The sequence below is a fragment of the Acyrthosiphon pisum genome, chromosome A3, assembly GCF_005508785.2.
Source record: "Acyrthosiphon pisum isolate AL4f chromosome A3, pea_aphid_22Mar2018_4r6ur, whole genome shotgun sequence".
NCBI classification, from domain to species: domain Eukaryota; kingdom Metazoa; phylum Arthropoda; class Insecta; order Hemiptera; family Aphididae; genus Acyrthosiphon; species Acyrthosiphon pisum.
The window spans coordinates 4,316,735-4,336,480 of NC_042496.1; the positions used below are offsets into that span (position 1 = coordinate 4,316,735).

The 19,746-nt window shown below is 28.3% G+C and overlaps 2 protein-coding genes across 4 annotated transcripts; both read left to right on the forward strand.

The window, feature by feature from the left end:
- The first annotated feature begins 229 nt into the window (after positions 1-229).
- LOC100159922 (acetyl-coenzyme A transporter 1) lies at positions 230-9,364 on the forward strand. The gene is made up of 9 exons (XM_001951481.5): positions 230-537; positions 784-910; positions 1,312-1,471; positions 4,370-4,524; positions 5,059-5,243; positions 7,180-7,364; positions 8,356-8,482; positions 8,637-8,852; positions 8,962-9,364. Exons 1-9 carry the CDS (start codon positions 337-339, stop codon positions 9,145-9,147), a joined length of 1,542 nt encoding a protein of 513 aa, XP_001951516.1. The 5' UTR covers positions 230-336; the 3' UTR covers positions 9,148-9,364.
- A 673-nt stretch (positions 9,365-10,037) lies between these two features.
- LOC100161308 (acetyl-coenzyme A transporter 1) lies at positions 10,038-18,590 on the forward strand. 3 transcript variants are annotated; one of them, XR_001679888.2, is made up of 10 exons: positions 10,038-10,941; positions 12,710-12,955; positions 13,061-13,187; positions 13,384-13,543; positions 14,051-14,205; positions 15,449-15,639; positions 15,750-15,934; positions 17,273-17,399; positions 17,467-17,700; positions 17,839-17,973. XR_001679888.2 is itself a non-coding variant. In XM_001950836.5 (10 exons), the coding sequence occupies exons 2-10, from the start codon at positions 12,746-12,748 to the stop codon at positions 18,404-18,406; spliced, it is 1,536 nt and encodes a 511-aa protein (XP_001950871.2). In that variant the 5' UTR covers positions 10,048-10,941; positions 12,710-12,745; the 3' UTR covers positions 18,407-18,590. The 3 variants fall into 3 exon arrangements, 2 of the variants coding, with proteins under 2 accessions (XP_001950871.2, XP_029346940.1); XM_001950836.5 differs by lacking the exon at positions 17,467-17,700 and adding an exon at positions 18,242-18,590 and having other exon boundaries at positions 10,048-10,941; positions 17,839-18,054; XM_029491080.1 differs by lacking the exons at positions 10,038-10,941; positions 17,467-17,700 and adding exons at positions 11,082-11,180; positions 18,242-18,590 and having other exon boundaries at positions 17,839-18,054.
- The last annotated feature ends 1,156 nt before the right edge of the window (positions 18,591-19,746 follow it).

Genomic DNA, 19,746 nt, shown 5'->3' on the forward strand with positions numbered 1-19,746 from the left:
ATGCCGTATTAAATGCTCGTTTATTATTTTTTGTTAATGAAATGGTCAGCATGAACTACTTATTAAAACAAATATTTATGTTTGAGTTGATCTACTCACTTAAAAAAATAATAGAACAAAATATAATCAATACAAATGTAATTTGCTAATCACATCTCTATTATTAAGAATTTATGATTATATTATAGTAAAGGTCAAGTAACAACGATAAAACAAATTCGATAGTATTTAAAATCTCAATAGTATGGTCGCATTTATTCTTTTAGTGAAACAACTGAATCCATGACAAACAGCAGGTAACGCGTTACTAAAATTAAAAATTTACTGTGGCTAAACATGATAGATACACCAACAAGTAGACATGAAATAGAAAAACCTGCTGATGACTCAACTTGGCATAAACCAAATTTGAAAGGAGATTGGTGTAATCTTTATTTACTGACAATGCTTTACACCATGCAAGGCATACCTTTTGGATTGTCAGTGGGCTTACCAATAATTTTTCAGAGTAAAAATATTGTAACTTATGATGATCAAGTAAGTTTATTATATATTATATACCTTATATTACCTATCTATATTATTTAAATAAACATTTGACTTGACTTATTATTAATGTTTCATGTGTAATTCAAAATAAGTAGGTACAAAATATGTTCAATCAATATTACGTAATTATGTTTTTATCAGTATGATAATATAACACCAACAGGAGTAAAAATATTATTTTAAATTTATGATTTAGAAGTATTGTCAAATCATTATTAATATTATATTTAATAGGGTTCAATCAGTTATGTTCTATGGCCGTATGCTATAAGACTATTATGGGCACCAATAGTTGACTCATTCTACGTACGGTGGATTGGCCGACGAAAATCTTGGTTTATACCCCTTCAATACTTAATAGGTATGTCGTATTGTCGTATGTGTAAATCGTCTACTATAATATATTTAAATATTTTCAGTACTCAAATCAAACTTACTAAACTTTTTAAATCAATATTAGTATGATACAATTATTTTATTAAATTGTAGGAATCAGTTCAATAAAATATTATTATTGAGTCTACTACCGACTGTTATTTTTTTTAAACAACTCGATAAAAAACATTAAATATGATGGTAAAATAATTAATTTATTAAATTTGTTAACAACCACCTCTTATGGCTTATACAATATATACTTATATACAGTTCAGTTGTACAGATAATATTATTATCTATGTATTTTGAAATAACTTTGTACCTAATACCTATCCATTTTTATTTTATTACTTTGAATTAACAACAATGACCAACACGGAACAGGTGCGTTATTACTATATTTGGCTAATAACACGGATGAATGGTTGCCTGAGTCAGGAAAACCGAACCTTAAGATGATTGTTTGTTTGTTGTTCGTCATAAACTTGTTGAATACTACCCAAGATATAGCCGTTGATAGTTGGGCATTGACTATGTTGAAAAAGTGAGTGTCATAATAATAATAATTTTTTATAAAATACGATGTCTATAATATCAATATAGGCAATACAAATAAATAATAAATAAAATGTTATTATAATTATAGTTTATGATTAATGGGTTCCCGTCTTAGTGCCACTCTGAGGGTTTTGCTTTTATTTATGCAGTAATACTGTACATTTCACTACTACCTATGTCATATACTGTATATAGGTATAGTAAAATAAAATTGATAACTACTACAATCGATAGTATGACCAAACATACTATAACATATAACGCGCCATACTATAATACACGATTCTAAGTTAAGGCGGGTTCACAACTACCCGTGTCGTGTCGTGTCGTGTGAATTGTGAATTCAATTCGTTCTTCGGGGATATTCCGAATCAGGACGATACCAACTTGGTATCTTATCAAAATATAATAGATACCATAGCAAGGTGTATTGTACCATAGGTATTAGATATATGAGATAACAGTAAACAAATCTACCAAGGCGTGAACATTGTGACCAGCACGATCAAAAGTTGAATTAATTCAACTTCGCGGTAATCGCGGTATCGTGTTGGTCGACACGATCATATTTTATTATCACATTTTGGTGAACCAATCAGAAAAAAGGATTTTACACGACACGACACGACACGGGCAGTTGTGAACCTGCCCTATAGGGTGACCAATGAGTACAATGACCATGGTAATCGGTCAAAAAGTCCGAGGACAAGAAGTCCGGTATGAAAAAAGTTGTACAAAAAGGCCGGATTCATTTTTTGATTGCCGGACAAAAAGTCCGAGTACATTTTTACTATCGGACAAAAAGTCCGAAAATACAAAATTGTCTATTAAATGTATAATGTATACATGTACCTAATATACACATTATATGTATGTAAAATTATATCATATAGTCAGTTCATATATTTTTTTTCTTTATTAATAAATACACAATCTGTACTCAAACGGCACAATAAGAGTATGAGCTACTGACAAGGAAATTGAAAATTTGGAATGAAGAAGCCACCCACTGATGACACTTTCATCTTTAGTTCATAATAATTAATATTTATTTAAAATTTTTTTTTTATATTTTATTACCTCCTACTTTTTATTATTTCTGCGATGTCAGTACAATGCCAATGTCACAATATACAATATTATATAGGGGAAACTCGGGTAAGATGTAAAATGGGATAATCCAATTATACAATCATACGACTACTTTTCTGGGATTTTTATTATACTTACCTACAGCAATCTTACAAAATAAAATAGGTAATAAAAATCTAAAGCTTGTTGCTTTAAATTTTCGATCCTTAGCTATAAAAATTGAACATTATATAATTTTCACATTACGTTTGGCTATACAATAATAATAATAATATTAATAATAATTTGATTTACATTACGTTTTCCCAAAAAATGATTGTCGATACCAATACAATAATAATATTTCCATTTCAACCTCCATCTTAACTAAATAGCGTCTCAGGATACACTGACAAAGTGACAAATTCAATTCATAATTATTCTCGTCCGCTACGTCCCTCATGAAATCGATTATATCGATGAGATAAATGTACATGATGCTATATACGGCATGCTTATAAAATTAACAAATGTACCTATGTCTGATTTTTTAAAAATATAATACCTAGTTGGTTTTACTATATACCTACAAATTTAATTATATTACACATTTTGTTGTTATTTATACTATTATGTAAAGAGGAGTCGTTAGTTGAAGTTGTTGAGTGTTATCTCTGGAACTACTGAACCGTTTTCGAAAATTCTTTCACCAATAGAAAGCCACATTCTTTGTGAGTGCCATAGGCATAAATGTATAAATAAAGTTCAACCCGAGGAGGTGGTCAAACAGGAATTTTGAGATTTACGTTGGAAATTTTTGTTTATAAATGGGTTGCTATTTCTATAGGAGAAATAAATGGATGAAATTAGTCTTTACTATTTTATTTGTTACCATTGGTTATCGGGCAGATCAGGTACAAGCATGCATCAAATCGAATTTTCACACATTGTCTATAAAGGTATTATAATTTCTATAATACACACCTTTCTGGCTAGCTATTATTTATAAATTATATTCAAATTAATATAGTTAATAAGTAATAATTTATAATATATAAGAGCATACCTATATAAGAAAAAAAGTATTCCGAATACTGTACTCAGAATACTTGTGAAAACTATTCAAAATACCGTATATAATACTTTCAAAAAAAAGTATTTAAAAAGCATTCTGAATACAGAATACAGAATACCTACCCAAGTCTGATAGTATGTAAAAATATAGTTATACCAAGTTTGTCATTTTTACTTAAATCAACCTAAGGTGGATTAATACAAACAATTAATACAAAATCCCAACCTAACCTAACTGTACTAACATCCGATGAATATAAAAAAAACCAAACATTCGCATGTATAGATAAAAATTAAAATAAAAAGTAAAAAAAGGAAAAATAATGCACAAAATTGGTCCACCAAAATCGTTATTTGATCTTGAGACATTCTGTACTGAAATACATTGAAGTGCTACTGCGCCAACAGGCATTAGCAGTTATTGTTACAAACATTTTCATTGTAAATCTCAAAATCCCTGTTATTTGAGCACTTCCCCTGGTCGGATCCCTAATTTACCCTTTTTAAATTAGCCTATATTTTTTCCAGAGGTCTAATCTATCTCTGTACCAAATGTCATCGCAATCAGATTAACGGTTTAGGAATTAGGAATGCATAAAGGAGTATGTCCTTGACACACACAAACATTAATAAGGATATGTGCATAAAAATTATTGGATTTAATTATTTAAATATAATATGGTCAGCTGAAAAAAGCGTGGTATAATATATTTTTAAGAGCTTTGTTTTTATTTTTCAGAAATAATGTGAGTTATGCATCCACTTGCAATTGTATAGGTATCGCCATCGGAATGTTTATTGGTTCTGTTTGCCCGATTCTTCTTTCATCCGAGCAATTCTGTAACAGATATTTACGACTCACACCCGGTCCAGGAGGAATAATCAGTATCAAAAGTACGTCATAAATAGGTACTACCTGAAAGGATTTTTAGCAAAGGGAAGTAATAAGTAATGTTAAAATTATAATATACATTGCTTTAAGGGTAATAATTGCCCCTACCCCCCCATGACTTCAAAATATCTACCCCAAATTAAGAACTATTTTGTCAAATATCTAGAAACATTTTGTTTCAATAATACTCTTTTTCGTTGCCTGTCTCGGACTTTCAAATTGTATTCTCTAGGTGCTAACTAGTGTGCAGATATCACACTGGAGAACCTTTTGAATTTCTAAACTAGCGGCTGATTATTTGTTTTAAACGAAAATGGTGAGTAGCCTCCCCGTGCATACATCGCAGTGCATTTTATTTATAGATTTATCTAACTAACCTATACATTTCAAACAAATTCCACTATTTCTTTATTAAAACATTTAATAATGACTATGTTAGTATTATTTTGTGATTATTATCAAGTAGATATACGTAGTTTCGTAAAATGATAAACATTATTTGATGAGTGTTCATTGATATATCTTTGTTTTTACAGGTCTCATCTTTCTTTGGGGCGTCGTGTTTTTATTAATCACAACTTTAGTTACTATCTTTAAAAAAGAAAAGGATACTGGGTTAGAAGATGTAAAGATCAATATTTTTCAGAATTATAAACTAATATGGAGTCTATTAGAGCTTTCTAGTATGAGAGTATTTTTGATAGCTGTTCTAACATCGACAGTAAGTACTTATTAAATGTTAAGTATAGTGAAATATTGACATTTTAACTTTTTAATTACCTATGCATAACATTTTTAATTAAGTACCTGAAATATATCGCAGTATGTACCTATAAATTCTAGGATTCTGTGAGTCCGTAACAATTATATGAGGTGTACTTGCCTCTTGCTAAATATGCTTAAAAAAATTTATTTTTATATTAACATAGCATAGGTTGAACTAATGTTTTAAATAGTTTAACATATATTATTGCTTTTAACTTTTTAGTCAGTTATAAAGTACCATAAAATGCCGTTAATGGATTCGTAGTATAAAATTAAGTAAAAGTTTCAAAATTGCATTGATCGCTGAAAATTATAATATATTTATTACAATATTTATAATTATTTTATTAATTATAATTTACAATATATATATATATATAATACACATAAAGATAATATTTTGTATAACGCATTACATATTACATTAACACAAGTACAGGTACTCCAAAATATTTCTTTACTATTTCTAATAACTTTAGGGGGCAGTTAGTTGTGTTTTAAGGAAATTAATATAGGAAATTTAACATGGTTTCTATAACTTGTAAGTGTGTGCAAAGTAAACGAACATTAGCATGTGTGGGTTTAATCTGTAATCGTTTTCGGTCAATATATCCTAGAAATGTCTTGAATTATAACAGTAGGCCCTCATAATACAGCCCGTAAGGTCAGTCGTTATTTAAATTTACCGTCAATTAACTTACGTACGCATAGACGCACAAGCATTGACGGAAATATTAATTTATTATCAACTTTTTTCAATTTAAAACACTGGTTTTAGACCAAAAAGCCAGACAAAATTGAAGGAATTTATTTAGTTTGACTGTTTGACAGATTTAAATTTTAAAACTGATTTTCATTGATTACCAAGTTTACAGTCGAGGCGATATTGAATATCAATTTTATCAGCTGTGATATTAATAAATAAAAATATGATATTTTTGTATTTATATTATTCATTATGACACTAACAATAATTTGAAAATTAAAAATTTGCCTCCAAGCAAACCTAGTAAACTTGTTAATCAATCATAATCCGTTTTCAAAATTAAAATCCATCAAACTAAATTCCTCCAGTTTTGTCTGGCTTTTTGGTCTAAAAGTCACGCATAGGAAAAAACTTTATCTGTGGCGTAGCGTTTGGATAACATAAATACTCACAATTAAAGTTATCAGTTTGAGAACATTAGGCTTTTTTGTTATTTCTTTTAATTGTTAAAAACTACTGGCAAGTGCAATCAAAAAAATAAAATCGTTACGATACAGATAATGTTCTATCCTATGCGTTGTGGAATTTTGGCAATTCTACTATAAATACAGAGTGAGCCTAGTTGTCCCGTGTAAAACAGTTTTTGCTATGTTGTGCATTTGTAAGACAGAGACAACGCATGCGGGTGTAGCGTCCTCTTAAAGGGGCTCCAGTCGATGAAAAAAATTAACTTGACAAAGATCAGATAAAAATCAGTTTCATATTAAAATACATATTTTATACAAAAACAATATAACTTACAGTGCGTCTTCTTATTGAAGTTCAGTATAATCATTTACTGGATAAATATGGCTGTCTTAGTGTACCGTTGAGTGTTGCCATAACCATATTTTAATCTTTCTTGACCTGTAGTATTTTAAATCAAAGAAGTATAATGAAGAAAAATAACTCTCTTTTTAGAAATTGTTTTTTACCTAGCATGGTTAAAAATAGAATCAAATTCGAACATTTTCCAAATAATATAATAAGTACATAATATAATTATAATAAAAATCGCTGGTGACACCGGTTTAATGTGTTATAAATATGTTAACAATATAATATAATATTATTTGATCTTCAATATAATATAATGAATTTAATTCTATAATACAATAGTAGTCTTTCTCTTGTTCGATTTATATAGATTGGGTATTCTACAATGGACACGGTGGCGAACTTGAAATTAATTGACGCTGGTGTTTCTAGAGATGACATTATGTTAATGACTACTGCCATGTCTGTCTTAAGAATATTCTTACCTCTTCCACTAGCCAAGTATACTGGGGGTCCGAAACCGCTCAGTTTGTATATGAAATGTACGCCAATAAGGTACGAAAAATGTATTTATATATTAATTTTTTGTAAAAGTAAAAATGAATACACGCTGTATGAGGCCGACCGAATTCATTTTAGATTCTGAACGAAGTGATGAATGTATTGATTTTACAATGATGTGTGTTTTTTTTTTTTTTTTTTTTGTGTCTGACGACAACTTTTGGAGCAGTAAAAATGCTTCGATTTTCAAAAGTTGTACCTTTTCTGAAAGGAAAGTGAATCTAGTTGGTACTTTGGGGGGTCAAAAGTGAAAATTTCCCAATACTTTTCAAAAGCGGCAGGAAAAACCTTAAAAAAATAACGGAAAAACGCGAATTTTTACGCAAAACCAATTTTTGACAAAAACGAAAACTTAATTTTACTGTAACTCAAAAAATAATTATTGTAAGCACTTGAAATTTGCAACAGATGTTTATATTAGCGTTGTCTATACAGGGTTAAATTTTCAAAGTGTTTCGACTTTTTTTGAGCTATTTATAGACAAATGAAATTTTCAATTTTTCTCAGTATTTATTTTTAAAATAACGATAAAAAATTTTTGGTTGGATAGAAAACTTTGAAAATTTAATACAAGGTTTCTTATAAGTTGTTCTCACAGTGATAAAAAAAAATCCAAAATCGTTAGTCACAATTTTTTTTTATAAGTGCTTAAAGTTTAAATTTATACGAAATATGTCAAAATTGCGAAAATTTGCAAGTAATTTTGTGGTTGAAAAATCGTAAAATTTTTTTCTTTTATAACTAAGTTTTTAAAATTTGGTACAAGGTTCTCCATAAGTTTTTCTTTAAAAATAATATATCCTAGACTGACAAATCATCTCCGTTCAGAATCGTTTTTCGTATACAATGATATAATATCATTGGATTCAAATTTAATTCCATCCATTACAGTAACCCACTTGTAACCTACTGTACAGCAGAGCGACATCCACGACTTACCCGCCTTTTTTGATTTTCATTTAAGAAGACTATGTTTGTGTTTCAGGTTACTCTGGAGTGTACCATATGTTCTGTTGATTTATTATACGCCGTTTTTGATTAAAAATAATGGAGTTGTGAATGTACCAATATATTATTATTTTATCTTAGGTTTTATATTTACAATAAATGAAGTACGTCTGACATTTAATAACATACGGATAAGTTTATTGATCATTAGGGGTTATATTTATAAATGTAAAAATTGTTTTTAATGAAGAAATATATAATATTATTTACATTATCATACCATAAGATGACTGATAAGTATTGATTTTTGTATTTTAGCTGCTGGCTGACATCATGATAATTACACATTTATCTTTCTTCATTAAGATTAGTGATCCTCGATTTGGAGGCACTTACTTAACATTATTGAATACAGCTCGAAGTTTATCATGGGTAATACCAAACACTGTTATTTTAAAAATGGTTGATGTTTTAACATTCAATAAGTGTTCAAACGATGACTATGGTAGTTGTTCTACGACCAATTTTCAAAATGTAAGACATTTTGAATTCATTTAATTTGTATTTATTTACCAACGTAATATTAATTTATTTGTTTAAATATTGCACAATTGTAATAAAATATTTGTTATGATTTTCTTAGATTTGTACAAAACAGGGCCATAATTGCATGACAATTTTGGACGGTTACTATATTGAAGCAGCCATTTGTATGACGATTGGATTTGTTTGGTATGCTATTTTTAAGAGCCATTACAAAATTCTTCAATCAAAAAATAATTCACATTTTATTGTTGATTTGAAAAGACCAATTTCAGTATATCTCTAAATGACACAGTCACGTATCATCGGCCCAATAACAGTACCTTTACCCATTACCTAATACTAAAATTATATTATAAAATGCTATTAATTATTAAATTGTTATTTTGTGTTTCTCAAGTATAGTGCTTAATTGGTGTATACATTGTTTCTTTTTAGTTATTTTTTAAAATTATTTAATTTTACCTCGTCAGAATAATACCAATAAAGATATATTTGTGGTATTTCTGGTGTCCATGTTTTAAATGTTAACTAGGTACATCATAATTAATAATTACATTGAATCATTCTATGTATCCATGCTACAGTCCTCGCCAACAGTCAATAAACTAGTTATGCGCCCGCGGCCCGCCGAAACACCCGTCACCCATTAAATTCATTAATTGCAACTCCATCTCAAAATTAATCCCTGAGTCCTGTGTGATAATATATTTGTACGCTGGTCAGAATACAAATTATAGAATAGGTAATACCTACCTCTGAACATGAAAATCAAAATAATCCAAACCATATTACAAAGCCGGAAAAGTCAGCATGCTAATAACTACAGTCGCATAATACAACCATAAACAACCATAATTTTCTTATTTGGACAAATCAGCTCTCCTAGTCGGTCTCCTATTTTATAAATGAAATGAAATCAATCTTAAACCCACTTATCACAGTAATCACAATAGCAGTTGACTAAGTCTACCCTTTCAAATTAACAAAACATATCACTCAGTTCAAAATGCGTGGGTATTGCCAATGGGTGATTTTCTCATCATGTCATCTATAAAATCTGATTATTAATTTTTTGTATTATGTGTACAGATTGAAAATTCTATTGTTTTTAATAAAAGAAAATAATATCAAATTCGTTAACATTTTAATTTAAACACTTAAAATGTTATGACCATATATTTCGATATCTCTTGTAAAAACAACTTGAGAACGTTATATTACACTTAATATTTTTTTTTACCGAGTTACAAAAATTATATCAAACATAAACTAGAAAAAAAATTAACAAATTAGAACATTTATGGTACATACAAATATCTTAAAAATAGCCTAGTGGTAGCCGATACGGTATAATCCAACTATTTATTGCGAGGCACAACTTCTCTAAGCATTATCACCTCACAGTGGTAAGGGCATAGGCTAAGCCCCCCAAAAAAGTTTAAAGTTTATTCAATATTATCAAAGTCGGACTTTACTCCCCCCCCCCCCTAAACTCAAACACTATTTGCGGCTATTGGTAAGGGATTGATTTGGTAAGGGCTATTGGTGTTAATTGAACCACGGCAAGTGTTTTGCATTTGTAATATAATACTATATTGTGCTTAATATAAAATGTCTTAGTGATTTATTTATTAATTCTATTTTATACATTTTATAATTTTAAAAAGTTTCATCAAGAAGTCGATCCCCAAAACGGTATTATGCAGGTCAACTCACTGCAGTAACCACTCTCTATGCGTTTTATTTAAAACCGGATTTTCTGTACGAATAAAAAACTAGGTAGGAATACGTTTTAATTTCATCATTCGCTGTATAATAAATTTTGAACCGTTCAACTACATCAAGTAGGAACGTTTAATCTTTTATCGCGTGTCGAGCGGGACTTCATCGAAGCATTCGAAGCATGCGCTTGCACTGATCATGGGATTGTATGTACCTACTCGTCGTTAATTAACGGGAGATAACAAACGAATATTGTGAATATTGTGAAAATACATTTCGATTTTTACGTGCCAAGAGTTAATTATTTTTACACATCGATTTCTCAAGAGTACCCAAGTTATCGAAAAACACTCAAGTATTTATGTTATTTCAAAATAGTTTCATAAAGATTGTTATATTTAAAATGTCCATTTTCAATTATTAATCGTCTCAACGATAATATTATATTGTCATATAATTTATTAGCTTTCATACAAGGAAATTGCAATGATAATAAAAAAAAATTATGTAATAAAAAGTAATTTTCTGTGATCAAAAAATTAAACAGTGAGGATTTTCAATGTTGAGTACTTGTGTGACCATATTAGGTATACGGTAAGTACCTGTGTAGATGGTAACAAGTATAATTTGATTTCACACTGTAGGCTAACAATATTTTACGTACTTATTAAAGTAAAATCAAAAAAATGTTCCTTTACGGGATACGACTATTTTTTTTTAAATATTTAAATATTGTTTAATACACCTATATTATATACAATAATGTTATATTATACCTATTATTATTTTACCTATTGTATATTTTGAGTAATTGTTGAGTTACAACTTTCAAAGAAAATCTAAATATTTTATACGATAGGTACACTAATCACATGACTGATTAGATTTTCCAATACGTTTAAAGGATTTTTATAGACTCTTAAGCGTAAATCGATTGGTTAAATGATTAATATGAATAATTTATAATGGCTAGAAGGAAATAAAAATGTGAAACTTTAAATACAGAAACATAAATAAGTTATACCTAGTAATAGTTTTTATAAAATTGGTAATTACAATTTAAGTGTGCCAATTGACTATTGAGTAGAAAATACAGATAAAAATATTAAATTAAACTAGGTAAAAAAGTTATAGGTACTTATATAAATATTGTGCTAATAAATGTCCTATGGTTATAACTTATAAATTGATATTGGTCAATTGCGCAGATAGATTTCAAAATAAAATACAGGCATAGTGTATACCAATATTATAGGTACAATATTATGTTTTTACTTTAAAATTAATAAGGTAACCTGTAAAATATAATTTTTGGTGACTAGGAGAAACTTAATAAATATGTTTTAATTTGAATTATCTATTTTTATTGAAAGTATATGGTAATATTATCGACCATATTTGTTTACAGTTTATACTACCTACATTTAAAATAGATTTATACTGGTTTTACGGGTTTCAATTCATTAGTAAATTCTTAATATTATTTATTATGTAATAATATATTCAATTATTATTTTTATATAAAACTAAGTATAACCGTCGAGTCTCGTGAGTGTTTATATTAGGTACTTTTAAATAGTGAACATTTTAAAAAAATGATCTATAAAATAAAAGGTATATCATGTATATTGTATATGGTCATTGTCGGCCTGACACAACAAGGCCTATGGATCAGTTTTTTAGAGGGCCCCATAATGAAATACAAAATTTACTTGACATTTTGGTGAACGAACAAATGCTCACCAAATTTTATCCTTGAAAAATACATTTATTTAAATTCTGATTTTTAGAATTTTTAAGTATACCTAAAGACCATATTATATTAAAATTCCTGATATTTTTTTGTATACTACTACTAAAGAGTGTCCTGTGGCTATACTAACCTTTTTTACTGCAAATTAATTAGCAGATGACGTTCTTGTATATGTAATTGTACCTATCCAAATCAAAATTCTAATAAGTAGCTGCTGAATTATTGATTTCCCGATAATCTGGTTATTGTAAGCCAGCTGACACCCGTGGATTGTTAAAAGTCGGACAATATAATTTAATCTTTTTGAATATCTATGTTGATTATTTTGTAGACTATTCTGTTTGTTTTTGATATTTTCTTTCTTTACCAGGGGTGTTAAGTTATTCTGTAGAATCAATTTTTGATCATGAATAAACCATACACAACTAAATGCGATCCCGAGGAAGCTGTAGTAGCTAACAAATCTACTATGCCAAACACACCTAATCTGAAAGGAGATTGGTTAAACTTCAACTTGTTGTTATTGCTTTACGTTCTACAGGGATTTCCAATAGGCTTATCCGGTACTCTTCCAATCATTTTACAGAGTAGAAAAATGGTGACTTATGAAGAACAGGTAACTTTTCAACTAATAAATTTAAATATAAAAGTTGCATACTTCTAATAAATTTTAATACTATAGAATATTATAAAAGTGTCAAAATATTATGTTTTAATTTAGGCTTTATTTAGTATTGTGCTTTGGCCTTATACATTGAAAGTTTTATTTGCCCCATTAGTAGACTCATTATACGTACAACGGATTGGAAGAAGAAAATCTTGGTTATTACCTCTTCAATATTTAGTAGGTATGTACCAGCTTTGTAATGGTATATTACCTATATTTTACTCAAGTTTAAACAGAAATTTAAGAATGTTTTTCAATTCAATTTTTACCAGATTTGTGTGTATATATCATTATAATTATTGTATTTGTAATATTTTACAATTTTGTGCATTTATTTTATTATTATCATTTATTGAAAGACAATCTGATTATTATAGGGACAATTTTGATGTATACGGCAAATAATATCGATGATTGGTTGCCCGAATCTGGGAAGCCAAACCTAACGATGATCGTATGTGTGGTATTTGCTATCAATGTCCTCTCCGCAATTCAAGATATTGTCGTTGACGGTTGGTCTTTAACCATGTTGAAAAAGTTAGTGATTTTATTATTTTAAATTCAAAGAATAACAAGGAAAATATTGGTTTTGGGCAATAATAAGTTTTATTAGACTTATAAATTATAATAGTTATGACTTATGAGTTATAACGTATTTAAAACAGTTTAAACATTTTAAGAAATCGGATAATAGTTTATAGTTCTAATAGTTCTATACTTCTACCTATAGATTACATATTTTAAGTTATAACACAAATTGTACTTTAAAGCTTAAACAATTAATTTTTTGTATTTTCTGTTAATTCTATTAACTTAAAATTATTTAAAATTGTGTAATTTATAATAAGTATACCTCTCTAAAAAATCTTTTAAATTGTTTGGTAATCCTAACACTACATAGAATCGTGTGTAATATAATTTGATCCACTCAATTTATTCTATTATTTTATTTAGTTAGTTTCTGTTTCGTATCGATAAAAAAAATGAACAATATTTTTATTAATGTGATTTCCCACTGTTATTTAAAATGTTATCTTTCTACAGAAATAACGTGGGTTATGCTTCTACGTGTAATGCTACTGGATTACCAATTGGAATGTTTATTGGTTCAGTTTGTCCAATTCTGCTGGTATCTGAGGACTTCAACAATAAATATTTTCGAGTTATGCCTACCACTGGTGGTTTAATGACATTGCAAAGTACGTATATTTATAGAGACTAAAATGTGTGTATGTTATATTGTTATTACTAATTACTTATTACTTATTTGCACTTAATTGTTTTATGTAGAAAATAGAATCTAATTTTATGTAGTTGCATAACAATCCAAGTCAATAAAATGTGAATTGATGACAATATCCATCTAATTATCACTCATTAGTCACCAAAAATCAACATCGACCATGATTGTCGTTAAATTAATCTGAACCAAAATAAAATTAAAATTAAAAATATACACCTACAGGCTACAATCTAATGTATAGTACTATACATTTTGGAAATATTATAATCATTAAAAATATTAAATATTATTTATTTATATATTTTTTTTTTTTTTTGGTTGAGGCTTCGACAACTGAGGTCATTAGCCTGTGGAACTATGGGGAGGTTACTGTAGGTTTTGAACACGCGTGTGTTTGTTTTTGGCAGTATTTTTAAGTGGGCACTCGTAGGTATCTGCCATGCCCGGGTGGGGAATGGCGTCCTCTCTCTCCGGATACCATAACTGCCCGAAGAAAAATGCCACCCGTAGCCAAGTTCGAACCAGCGTCAATGCGCGTCGCAACCGACGTCTTAGTCCGCTCGGCCACTCCGTCCCCCATTATTCATATTATATGAATGGTATATTTATGTTTTTTGTAATATCTATAATTACATTTTTACCACCATTTTATAAGTTTTTTTTTTCACAATATTCGGTTGTCATCATGTGTGACATAATCAGATTTACTAAAGTTTCTTTAGATTTTAGAAAATCTAACTTCACGTCAAGTATTACTGCTGGGTAGCTACTCCCCTCACGCTGTCACAGTCATTGTAAATTCCGCTCATATTCTCATTGTAAATAATATTACAGATTGTATATCTTCTAATAAATGATAAAAAAAAAAAAATTTAGAAAATGGATCACTTTATTATTATTGTTTATTATAAAAGATTTGTTTGCAGCGTGGGATCAACATTTTTATATTTCGATGGTAGGGCAAAATTGTATTTAAATGAGTGATTAGGAAAACGTTTTTGAGTCTGTGACCACTGTGATAAATCCTAATGGGAAGTATGTTTAAATACTTAATAATAAACTGTTTTATAATGAACTTATTATCTTACATTATTTATTGATTTCTTTAAATGTCATGCTCTATATGCACACTAATACCTATAGATACTGAAATGTATAGTTAATAATATACAAATTGTTGTTTGGTATTTTTTTTCTAGCTTTTATATATTTGTGGAGCATTATATTTTTATTAATAACTACATTAATTGGTATATTTAAAAAGGAGAAAGATAATAAATTAGAATTGGACCACGTAAAGATCAGCGTTTTTCAAAATTATAAACTGCTATGGGACATTTTAAAGAAGCCTAAAATAAGACTATTAGCAATAGCATTGCTAACAGCAAGGGTGAATATTATTCAGTTGCATTAAAATGTTATGACGTTTTTTGTAGGCTTCAATAATACGTTATTAACATCATATTACCTAATATGTATTAATGTATTATATCATAATAGTTTGGATTTTCTGGAATGGACACTGCATCGGATTTGAAATTAATCGATGCCGGGATATCTAAAGATGACATTATGATAATAGAAACCGGCATGTATGCTGTAAAATTTATCATGCCAATTTTCGTATCCAAATACATTTCTGGTCCTAAACCGATGGATCTTTATCTGACGATGACACCAATCAGGTAGATAAAATATAACCTTATCGATTGTACTATAATTAGTTTTTGTTGTTAATCGGTTAAATCTTAAATGGAAAAATTTTTAGATTTATTTATATTATTATTAATTTCAATTAGTGCGAGTAAGCTCAATATGCTAACCAGAATGACACGCCGTAAACATACTTGTCTTATTATTTTCATTGAATAATGAATTTATTAAAATTCAAATTTTTGGAAATTTCTCGTATACTTAAGGTCTATATTTTTAAATACTTTGATTTTTACACCATGTAAGAATGTGTCCTATGGCGATACAAACTTCTTTATTAAAGCTAAGAAATATTGATGTATCTAAATCAAAATTCGAACAAGTATAGTAGTTTTTGAGTTATTAAAATGTATATAAGTACCAAGTATAATAGGTATTTACTAAAAATGGTTGTACAAAACTATAAAATATATGTCATATTTAATTTAGTATTTTAAACCTATTTATTATATTCAGACAATTTTGATAAAATATAAGATGTTGACACATTAATATTAACTATTGATTATTTTAAAATCATCATATCTTCCGAACATGTTATCATGAACCTATTATACTTAGTTCGCCTAGTTAAAAACCTCAAATTAACTCGTTAGAATTTCGATTTGGATACATTAACATTTTCAAGAAAATACATAACAACTTACAGGAAAAAAAGGTGTTTTTAATAAATTAAATTGGTATTATCACGAGACACTACTTAAATGGTATACAAAATCTAAGTATTTAAAAATAAGGTCAATAAATATACCCCTAAAAATTAAAAAAAAAAGAATTTCAATAAATTTATTATTAAATTAATTGGGGGGGGGGGGGGCGAGCATGCTTTAGGTGAATCACTGTGTATAACATACCTAATTTATTTATATTATCTATAATATTTTTAGGCATTTATTGCGACCTATACTCATCGTTCAAAACTTAATATAATACAACATATTATTATATCGTTTTAAAAATTAATCTCACAGGCGTGGCCGCGTGGGTGTAACTATAGTTGAGGGGAAGACGATCCTAAAAGTCTCATAAAATGCATTTTAGGCGCTAATATTTTTAGCACTTCCCTCTAAATATAGAGTCTAGTTGTTCTTATATGCTATCATTTATGACAGATATATACCTACTTACTTGCCTTCTAGTGGCTGCCTTCTTGAGCTACATTACTTGGGTATTGTAACGTACAATGATCATAAACTAGTATTTTAAAAACTTTTTTGACTATTCACATTAAATGAAAGTTATATAAACTTAAATGAGTACAGTAGTCACTAGGCAGTAAAAATAAAATTTTTGAATTAATTACATTTCAGATTGATTTGGAGTATTACTTACATGGTATTGATTTACTACACTCCGAGCTTAATAAATAATAATGGAGATATAAAAGTACCGATTTATTATTATTTCTCATTAACATTAATTTTTGCAGTAAATACGGTAAGTAAGCACCAATACTTAGATTTAGGCATATATTTCATAATAATTTAATGCGCACATTCTTTAGGCTGAAGTAAAGTCATGGTGAGATGTTGCGTTGATAAAAGAGAGAGGATATTAAAATGTTGTTTATTTTATCGTTTGATGTTTAGTTGTTTCAAAATACACTTAACGTTTTCGCATTAATTAAACCTCGACATTGACTAGAAATAGAAGTTGAACTGCGGTGGTTTAATAGTAGTACCTACTATATTAAAGTCCAAAAAGAAAAATTCTTGTTGGAGAACTTTAATAACTCAATGTAAATATCAATAATTATTTCGAAAATAACAAATTAATATACCACAGAATAGGACACATAAAATTAAAAAGTTATTTATGTTGATTGAAAAAAAAAATAATGAATAATAACTATTATTGTTGTTATTTTTGTTTTCAGATGCTGAGTTTTTTCATGTTATTAGCATTATACGCTTTCTTCTGTCGATCAAGCGATCCACGTTTTGGCGGCACGTACATGGCGTTATATAATACATTTTATTTTCTGGGATGGTTAATACCTAATACTTTGGTTCTAAAAATGATCGCTCTTCTAACTTTTAGTACATGCTCAAACGACATCCGAAACAGTTGCCTCACACCAGATTTAAAAAGTGTAAGATATAATTATTAGTACAATATGATTAATATTTGTATGTTTCATTTAATTTATTTTACTAATTTTGTATTCGTTATTAAGCTATACTTTTTATATTTAACTGATAAATGAAAACACTGAAGATTCAGAATTTTTATATAATTACAATATATATTATGACGCATGTTAATTGTAATGCATACAGGTATGTGCTGTAAACGGCGGAAGTTGTGAAGTTTTTGTGGACGGTTACTTTATAACAATGATCATCTGTATGGTCATTGGATTCATCTGGTACTTTTTATACAGAAATAAACTTAAAAATTACAAGCCAATGAGCACCTCAGAATGGTCAGTAAATGTGTCGTAAATCATTTGACAGAAATAGTGAATTTAGTGCACTCTAAACAATTTGAACAACTAGGTGTCAATATTACCTATTATCGATGATATTTAAAAATTGATTCATTGAATTTGTTTTATTGAAAATGTATAGTAAAAATTATGTTACAATTATCAAAAAAATGAACGAATAAAACAAAAAAAATTTCAAATGTTGTATATTATTTTATTATAATATATGATCATATATTAAACAATAAACATAGTCATAACTTATAAGTTATAACCTATCCAGTTCACACTCCGTGACGTCACACATCTAAACAGATCGGAGGTTTTAATACGTTTGGACGTCAGTGTCGGTTAGAATTTCCATAATATTAATTTTATGTGTTGGGAACCACATGTCACCTTCAAAAATAAATTGTTAGTAGTATTTTGTTGAAATTACAGACGCCTGTAATTTTTAAACCGTGGCGGTTTCCAAGAACTGGACGGGTTATAGTAATAAATAATATACTTTATCATATTGTTTTATAATATTTAGTGTATTTTATTTATATAATGAAATAAAATATTTTATGATTATTTTCTGAAATATAAATATTATATATTTTATAATACCTATGTAATATGTAAAATATATAATATATGGGAGCCGGTTGAAACGTCGACAGTCAGTATATCGACAAGTACAAAATGTCGACAGGTCAATATATCGAAAAATTACAATGTCGACAAGTCAATATGAAAACAAATTAAATAAAAAGAAATATTATGTAAGTAAATTATGTAAATAAAAAAAAATATATTTTAGGATATAAATAAAATAAAATTATAATGTCATATTGTAAGCAGTTCCTCTTAAAAATAATATAACTGGAACGTTTCCATGATTTCGTATCACGTTTTGGATTCTATCCTCTCGTTACTATTTTATCGTTATCTGCGTATACAAAAGCAATTACAGAGTATCCAAAAGAATACCGTTCACTTTATCTTAACGTTAAACTAGAAAATGTAATCTTTTTTTTTTCGATAATCTGTACTCGTCGATATATTGACCCGCCGACATTTTGTACTTGTTGATGTTTTTTACCAGACCCATAATATACAGTGTGTTCACGCTAAAAGGTGCCACTAAATATTTCAGTTCGATGACCTTGTGGCTTGTATTGAAATGGGGTTTTCGCTGAATGACTGATAGTACTTAAATACACATTTTCAGATAAATTTCAAGTTTTTAACACTTTCGAAACGCGCATGCGCGATAAAACTTACTTTTTTTAAAATGGTAACATCAATTTTTCTTTACATATTCGGATAGAGTATTTTTTTTTCTAAACAATTTATGTATAAAAAGTTGTT